We start from the raw sequence: 9,518 nt of genomic DNA on the forward strand, positions 1-9,518 counted from the left end.
TGTGTCTCTCACTCTTTCTTTCCTTCTCAGGAGGACTATCACCTGGCGAAAACGTGACCAATCTTCTCTTCCAGGCTGCCTTGCACTGAGCCGAGCCTTAGCTCGCGAACAACAGTAAGGAGTCTGCACTCATCACTTTACTCATCTATCATTTAATGTGTTGTAGCAGGCGTGGGGTGTGTGGTGTGGTGGTGGAATGACTGATCTTTCAATATATGTGCAGTCTCTATATTTATGATTGCCAGAGTATTTGTAGAGATAGTCGTCTGATCAACCTTTAAATCGGCTTGCCACAATTTTCTAACGTTTTGCCTGGTCTCTTTCTCCTCTACAGGATGAATATATTTGTGCATCTCTGCAGCGATGTAAAAGCCCATGCCCATGGCTGGTTCCCGTTTATGTCCGTCGATTATGTATTGTTGGACTGCAAGCCATGACACTGACGCAGAGGTTTAAACTGCATCTTCTGTGGTGGTGTAGTGATAAAGAGTGGTTTGTGGGAGAAGTGTTCGATGTGGGCAATAATTGCTTGTGATTCGGGTTTATGTGAGTGTGTACTTAAAGGGGGTTTTCTGCTTATTTAACAGGCGCATCACTGGATGTTCAAGTATGATTTTATACTAAACAACCCCCCTTTAAGTTTGTCAGAGTAGAATTTCTGGCTTTCTCCTGCATATATAATGTGTGGTCGAACTCTGATATATTGGAACCCACAGGGCCTGGAGAGCAGAGAATTACTATACCTCGAAGAGAGCTATTTCAAAGAAACTTAGTTGTATGTGGCCTATGATTAATGGGAGAGTAGGAACAACTCTCACAAAGACGAACACCTGACCACCTACATTTGACATGATCTTTGTCCCCTGCTAGCTTGTTCTCGCGCACACATAGTATGGTTCCTTGAGCAAACCTGGGTTCTGATGCACCCTCTGGCGCCGATTTCTCAGGCGGTGGTGTTGAATCCACTGGCGATTTATGCCTCTCTCTGCTTTCGCACATTCCGTGAATTGCGCTCCCCTGGTCCTAGAGCGGCGTAGCAGTCACACCTCTCTCGACCCCCTCCCCCTCTTTCTCCCACTCTCTCTCTCTTTTTCTCTCTCCCTCCTTCTCTCCCTCCTTCCCTCAGACCCCATTATTTCACCAGGTCTGTTCTGTAGATGTTCTTTGTCAACGTGACCCATGAACTCAAGGACATACATGTGATACCTATTAAACATGTAACCCAATATTTCAAAAGAAATGCCACAGATGTAGCTGCAGTACAATGCACCGTGTTTGAACAACCATTATATTGAATTGGACATTAGACATTCATATACTTACAATGGTTCGAGGTGTCATTCTTATAGGTCGGCCCTGTAACTGAAACGGACCTTGGGTAGATAATATACAGCATAGGTGTATACTGTATATTTGTATATTTAAGCAATAAGGCCCAAGGGGGTGTGGTATATGGCCAATATACCACGGCTAAGAACTGTCCAAARGCACGACGCAATGCGGAGTGCCTGGACATAGCCCTTAGCCGTGGTATATTGGCAATATAATGTACCACAAACCCCCTAGGTGACTTATTGCTACTAAAAACTGGTTACCAATGTAATTAGAGCAGTAAAAATAAATGTTTTCTCATACCCGTGGTACACGGTCTGATATACCATGGTTGTCAGCCAATCAGCATTCAGGGCTCGAACCACCCAGTTTATAATTGGGTATATAATAGAGGTGTATACTGTATATTTCTATACTTGGGTATATAATATAGTTGTATAGTGTATGCTATACTGTATAGTTGTATACTGTATAATGGAGTTGTATACTGTGTATTTCTATTGTTGGTTATGTAATTGAGTTGTATACTGTACTGTATAGTTGTATTCTGTACTGTATAGTTGTATACTTGGGTATATAATATAGTTGTATACAGTACTTGGGTATATAATATAGTTGTATACAGTACTTGGGTATATAATATAGTTTTATACAGTACTTGGGTATATAATATAGTTATATACTTGGGTATATAATATAGTTATATACTTGGGTATATAATATAGTTGTATACAGTACTTGGGTATATAATATAGTTATATACTTGGTTATATAATAAAGTTGTATACTTCTGCTCCCATACTTCCCCCAGTGTGACGTTGGTTGGTGTGTTTGTTCCCTGCAGGAGCTACAGACTCAGCCTCCTCTTCCTCCACCTCTTCCTCATCCTTCGTCAACGGCGCCACCAGTAAAAACCTGCCTGCTGTCCAGCCGGTGGCGCCCATGCCTGAAGACACAGTGGAGAACATGAGGTAGGGTCAGGGTGTGACACTACTGTGTGTGTGTAGTAGGTAGATTATACATTTCAGTGCTAGAGACATATTCCCCATATATCACCTGGAGCCACTGAACAGTGCATGTCTTTCTCTATCAGCATGTAACCACTGCCTGTGGTGTTGTGTGAATGGTAATTCAGAGAAATGTGTGTGTGTGTGTGTGTGTGTGTGTGTGTGTGTGTGTGGTGTGTGTGTGGTGTGTTGTGTGTGTGGTTGCATGTGCCAGTGCTGTGTGTGTGTGTTGTGTGTGTGGTGTGGTGTTTTGGTGTGTGTGGATGTGTGATGTGTGTGTGTGTGTGTGTGTGTGTGTGCTGCTGTGACCTTAACTCTTAGTCCCGACTCCTGTAATGGTTTGTGGACAGACATCTCTAAGTGCTGCAGAGAGGCTGAGTACTTTTCTCTGTCGTCCAGTCACGCAACCATTCTCTCTCTCTTTCTGCCATCTAGAAGGAATTGCAAATCAGTTGCCATGGCATCAGTAACCAACATCACTTACCATAACCGTGGAGTCAATGATGGAAGTGGCGAGTTGCAGAGCTGTGTGTGTGTCTGTGTCTCACCTGGTTGCAGAGCTGTGTGTGTGTCTGTGTCTCACCTGGTTGCAGAGCTGTGTGTGTGTCTGTGTCTCACCTGGTTGCAGAGCTGTGTGTATGATCATACTGAACTCTCATTTCAGTCCAGTCAGACTCACATGCAGCTTGTTGGGTACACAATAGACATATGGGTTCTGGTCAGAAGTAGTGCACTATAAAGGGAATAAAGGGTGCCATTTGGGACTCAGTCATAGTGACTGCTGCAATCTCTGTGTATTTCAGTGCGTTGCTCTGTGAGGTGGACCAGGATCTGAGAGTCTTTAGTTGGTCCCTGCAGCGTGGCCACACAGAGACAGAGATGGCCCCCAGAGGTGCAGGCCAGTGTCATAGGCAAGCACTGTTTAACATCGCTCACACAGGTGTTACTGTCTCACTGATACACTCATCCCTTCACCTTCATATTATTCCCAGGAGGCCACTTTGCTTCTAGTCCCTCCTAGGCCAAGCCTCTCTCTCTCTCCCTCTTTTTTCTGTCCGTCCGTCTGTCCGTCCGTCCGTCTGTCCGTCTGTCCGTCTGTCCGTCTGTCCGTCTATCCGTCTGTCTGTCTGTCTGTCTGTCTGTCTGTGTCTCTCGCTCTCTCTCTCGCTCTCTCTTTTTCTTTTTCTTTCTATACTAGTGAACAGGCTACAGACTCAAGGCAGTATCTCTCTGCTTTTACATGCTTCCTGTATGGTTGCATGCCCCCTCCTTCCCAGGTTGTAGATAGATACTACTAGACATTAGGCTGTAGAGGTTTTCTCGGGTCCAAAAAGTTGGTCCTTGACCCGAAGACAATCAGACCCGAACCCGAGAACAATGAGACCCGAACCCGAATGGATCCGACGACAACCAGACCTAGACCGAACCGTACCCTAACGGTTCTGGGTCTATATTGGACCTGAGTGACAAAACAAAATATGTTAATCAGCCAAGTTGCTCTTCTGGTTAACGAATATGTTGTCTAGGCCTTCTATAAGTCAATAAATCCACCTTTAGTGTAAAATAAATATTCTATAGGCTGTACAGAGCCGTGGTCGGGTCCATTTTCGTCTGCTCGGGTCTATCAGCTGTAGTTACATAGACCCGAGACACAATGACAATCAAACTGGACCCGACCCAGACCCAAGGGAAAACGTAACATTTTGAACACGCTCAGATCCCGGGTCAGGTCTCGGGTATTTAGGTTCGGGTGGACTCGTGAAGATCTCTACTAGACACAGTCAGGGCTCTAAACTGTGACCAATTTGGCTGCATATGCGCCTAAGTATTTTGCTGTGTGACCTGGAGTTTTATTTTGCTGTGTGACCTGGAGTTTTATTTTGTTGTGTGACCTGGAGTTTTATTTTGTTGTGTGACCTGGAGTTTTATTTTGCTGTGTGACCTGGAGTTTTATTTTGCTGTGTGACCTGGAGTTTTATTTTGCTGTGTGACCTGGAGTTTTATTTTGTTGTGTGACCTGGAGTTTTATTTTGCTGTGTGACCTGGTTTATTTTCTTGTGTGACCTGGAGTTTTATTTTGGGAGCACCATTTAGACTAAGGCAATGCATAACAATATTTCATGGCAACACTCATCTCTACACTGCTCAAACAAGACAGGCTGCCTCCTGCTGTTGCTTGCTTCCATGCAGTTCCTGGGTCACACACACAGTTCCTCCTGTTTATTCTCTCAGCATGATGTCAATGCACTCAACATATTCTTCCAAAACAAGAGAGATGTTGCTTTCCACTTTGCTTCTTAATATGAATCCATGTTTTCTCTATTATACTATTATTTTGCCGGGTTGGGTAGGTTACTATCTAAATGTAATCTGTTACAGTTACTAGTTACCTGTCCAAAATTGTAATCAGTAACGTAACTTTTAGATTACCCAAACTTGGTAACGTAATCTGATTGGTCGGTTGGTTATGTAGGCTTCATCTAACCCATCGCTTTCTACTACATATACTAATAGGATTAAATTATATATTTTAATTATATCAGCATGAATTATATTGAGCAATAAAAGCCCCACTTTTATTCCATAGGCTGGGATCCGCACTATGCAGTTGTTGCAAGAGCGCATTTTTCACTGGCTGCCCACTGGTTTCAAAAACAATGATTGATATGCAGCTTAAACTTCTTGAATTCAGACATTATTGGGTTCAAATAGACATTTAGATTTGTGAACAGCCATCCACAACAACCATAATCCGTAAGGCGCAAATAGCTAAATGAGAGAGCAGCAGTGTGATTCACATCAATGCGCTGTAGATTTCAATAATAAGTGATATCCGTATCGCCGTAGACTACACCACTGCTCTCATCCTTACCTCCAAGCGTTTATTCAATTTGGAAATTCTTTGGATGCGGACAGCAGTCGCACCATTGGAAGACATAGCTTGGACTGCACCTTTTTTCAATACTGATTTGAATGTCATTGAGAAAATAGAGAATTTTTTGTCGCAACCATTCTTTCTGAATTTAAAAGTAATCCTCAAAGTAATCATGTCGTTTTTCAAAAGTATCTGTAGTCTGATTACAATATTTTTGCTGGTAACGTAACGGATTACAGTTACCAGTTTTTTTATAATCCCTTACATGTAATCCGTTACTCCCCAACCCACTTAGTTTCTGTATTTTGCTCTCTGCAAAATGTGAGTTAGTTAGTCTAAGGAAGCTGGCATGTGCCTAAAATAATGCTAATCGTTAATGCTAATCGCTAACTAGCTAGCTGGCTAGCTTAATGCCATTTAGCTAAATGAACTAGCTAGGGCAAAGCAAACGTTGGTTGCTACCAGTGGTGGTATAGATCAGTATGTTGTTGGTGCAACGGCATGTGCTGAAACAAATAGATTATTCTAAAATCTTTGTCTAAATGCAACATCTATTTAAGTATGATTGGGGTCGTTTGGGAAACACTGACCAACACTTTAGTTCCTACCTTGTCATAACTCCTACCTGCCTTTTTAATTTGTTGTCATGCCAAACAAAACCAACAATAGAATTTGAATTATCATTGTATTTCTATGATTCCAACAGTTCACCCAAATATGTTGATCACTTTTCTGAATTAGGAGCACCAGTACTACCAATTCTGTTTTTTAAAATGTTATTTAGAGCCCTGGACGCAGTGTTCTGCTGTGTGTGAAAGGATGTTCTAACGATCATGTACTAACCCAGGTGGAGGGCTCTACTCTGCTCTGCTCACCACACAACCCTACCCCACCTTATACTCATTTATTTACTGTTGTTGTCTTTCCCCTCTCTCCTCTGTCTCTTCCTATCCTCTCTGACATCGTCTCTCTCTCTCTCTTCCATTCAGCACAATGTGTTTCACCACACACACACACAAACAAATGGTGTTAAAGTGGAAAGGGAAAGGGGCATGATCAGACAGTTGTCACTAAACACACAACACAACACACACGGCGTCAACACACATTGTATAAAACATGTCCCACACAATTACACACACACACACACACACCAGTCACACACACACACACACACACACACACAACACACACATCAACTCAGCCTGCCTGAGGAAGTGCTGAATCCAGACAGGTCAGAGTGATCAAGGTGAGACATTGGTGCTGTTTGAAGCCCAGTCAGGGAAGTCATTGAAGAGGGAGGCCTGTATAGGTGTGGGTGAGCTGAAACGCTGCAGGCAGCCACCACTCGTGCCATGTCAGTACAACACTACCATGGTCTGTCCATAAGTCTGGGTTGGTGAAATCAGGAAAGGGGGTAGCTATTGCCTTTATATGCGTAGTTGGCAGATTGGGGCACACATCTTATTAGCTTGGTCCAGACTTGCATTAGTTCAGTAAGACTTTGGTACTTTGTTTCACTGGGAGACGATACATCCGTGCGCGTGATGTTGAGGCTGGACATGAAGATGTTAAAGTCATGTCTAGAAAGAAGAAAAGAGAAGCTCACACAACAGCAATTAGATCACAAATCTAATTACTGGGGGCAAAGACCGCTAATGGACAGGCTTGAACATTATGTCAATATTGTTCTATGCCGGGAAATGCTAGAGGGCGATAAACATAGGCCCCAAGCATGTTTTTATGCAAGTATTGTGACATTCAGATATATCTCATTGACAGAAAATATATGCCTACAGGGAAGGACTGGGATTTTGAAAATAAAAAGACCAGCAAATGCAATTTTGACATTTTCATCAGTCATGCACATCTGGCTACTTGAAAAAGCAAATAAGACCTCTGTGCCCTAAGATATGTTAATTGCCATGACTTAGATAATATCATTTACATCTATATTTAATCATCTGCATTGCAAACCATGGCTCAACGATAACAGAACAGCAGCAAATTTAGTATTGGCGCAATAGAACAGATGGTCTCCATTATATGTGCAGCATAGCTGATGCCATCTCGTTGCTTGTACTGACGTTTGTGCTGCATTGGCAGCATCTTGTTTTTTCCTGTCATTCCGAGCTGAGTTGAGGTTAATGTTTTGTGCATCGGGTCACTCCTTGTGCGGGTTAATCGGGTCCGCTCCAGCTACCCTCTTGTGGCCCCTCATCACCGCCAGCCAAGACTCTCTTCTGCCCACTTCAGCGACCGCAGGGCATTTTCTTGCCCGTCCTCGATTGCTGCTACTCTTCTCCGCTCCCTTCACAATCCCTATAACACTCCTGGGCACGCGAGGAGTTTGCCAACATCTGCATATGAAACTTCTATGGTGTATTAATCTCATTTCTCAGCAGGTGCATGGCTGTGCGGATAGAGAGATGCAGGGGCCCGGGTTGCATTTTACATACAAATTGAAGGTTTTTTACATCTTAATCAGCCAGACAGGGACAACCAGGAATCAAACGGCAACACTCCATCAGCCCCTATGTAAATGAACTTTTGTGGTGACCATTTTTGTGATCTACTTCTCATGAAGGCAGAGAGTCTAGCTAGTGAAGTAGGGCCAAAGCGGTAGTAGTGGAATCGTCCATGATCTGCTATGTTCTCATTTTGCAAAGCAACAATTGCCGTCTGTCAAACGGTCATGTTTTCTGTCATCTCAAATAAGTGTTAACAGAGGGTTTGGAGGCTATTGTGCGAGCGCCGTGATTTGCTGGGTCGACCTTGGACCTCTCATCTGCTGATGGCCACTATTAAACAATAACCGTGTTAGCCGCTCAATGAAAGCTTAGATCATGGTGGCATCCGCCTCGGCTCTACCTTCTGAAGTTTATCTCTCACGGACTATGCAAATGATAGGCACACGCTGTAGTCCTGCTCTTTTCAGACAGTGCTCCCAGACCCTCTCTCACCACATTGGGTTTCTCTCAACACAATAAATGCAAAGGTGTACAGGTCAAACGGGACACTTTCTATTTGTGACATCGCTCACGCAGAGTATACTAGCGGTTTAAGTCATAGTCACTTAAATCTAAAATTCAATAAATAGCCGTCTGCAGACTTATCTCTCCTCCAGAGCGGCGGCGGGTAGGAAGCTCAATGCTTCAGACCGCTTGTTCCCTCAGCTCCGTTTGCAGATATTGCTCTATTGTTGTCGTGGCGAAAGCTGCCTCCTTCTGCAGGCCAGATCGTAAATAGCTGCTAGATAGGGAGTTCTTATCAATCAGGAGCCTACCTCACTGATCATCTCCAACACTCATCTCCACCACTGCCTGCCTGCATATCTGTCTGCATAGGCCTTCTCTCATCACACACCAGACGACACAAACACAGGCACCTCGCATTACCAACAGAACAAGTGGATTAGTAGAGCGCTTGATGTCGCTATTTTGGTTTGTGACTCGTTATCCTGAGCAGGTTCGCTGACATTTACTGCGTTATCACTGTGGGTGTTTTTTCTTTTGGCATGTTTGTGTTCTATGGAAGTACCTAACAGAAGGATTGTTGGGTGTACATTCCTGAATGTTTTTCATAATCTGTATTTTGCGGACACTACATCACTTTTATCGCTCCTTGACTCTGTATATGTATGGCCGTCGGAGAGTTTTAATAACATTTTTATTTGGGGTTGGATCCCTATTTTGTATTTTCATTTATGATGTGTACTGAGGTGTTGTACAAATGGGCCTTAGCGTGATTATCACAGGGGTTACATCAAACACAAAGCTGAACGTTAAACTCAGCCGGGGCTCTGTGAGACCATGAGGAGAAGTGACGGTCTGTTATGTAAGCATTTTTAGAACTAACCTGGGTAAAGTGGAGTAAAAGTTACATCAGCGTCAGTCAAACCCCTCAGGATCACATTAACCCTCAGGGGAATGTAAGAAGTGCGATAGAGCTAGTCCAATACCTCTCCTAGGTAGTATACCACCAAATGGCACCCTATTCTTTTATAGTGCAAATCTACATTTTTGACCAGGGCTCATCATTTGAGGCTGGAGGTCAAAAGTATACACTAATGTAGGGGAAAAAGGGTGCTATATTTTGGAATGCAAGTGTTCTTCTAGCTGCTTTATGGACTTTGTTCTCAGAGAAGCAACCTGTGTGTAATGTTGAACTCGTCTGTTATTCAAAAGGAGAAAGAAACACGTAAAAGCAAACTTCCCCCTGGATCAGCTGCCGCCATGAGCTGTCCCCTTTGCCTGTGTCCCACCTTAACCCTTCAGGTTGATAAATTTGCCCTGAGTACTGGT

General features: G+C 43.5%; 1 protein-coding gene across 1 annotated transcript in view; it reads left to right on the forward strand.

The window, feature by feature from the left end:
* LOC111956864 (neurobeachin-like) overlaps positions 1–9,518 on the forward strand; it is a 328,897-nt gene that overhangs the window by 120,563 nt on the left and 198,816 nt on the right. The window contains 2 exon segments of the mRNA XM_070436743.1: positions 2,177–2,303; positions 3,143–3,342. Of these exon segments, the coding sequence (XP_070292844.1) occupies positions 2,177–2,303; positions 3,143–3,342 (327 nt within the window).

The sequence above is a fragment of the Salvelinus sp. IW2-2015 genome, linkage group LG4p, assembly GCF_002910315.2.
Source record: "Salvelinus sp. IW2-2015 linkage group LG4p, ASM291031v2, whole genome shotgun sequence".
In the NCBI taxonomy this organism is placed as follows: Eukaryota; Metazoa; Chordata; class Actinopteri; order Salmoniformes; family Salmonidae; genus Salvelinus; species Salvelinus sp. IW2-2015.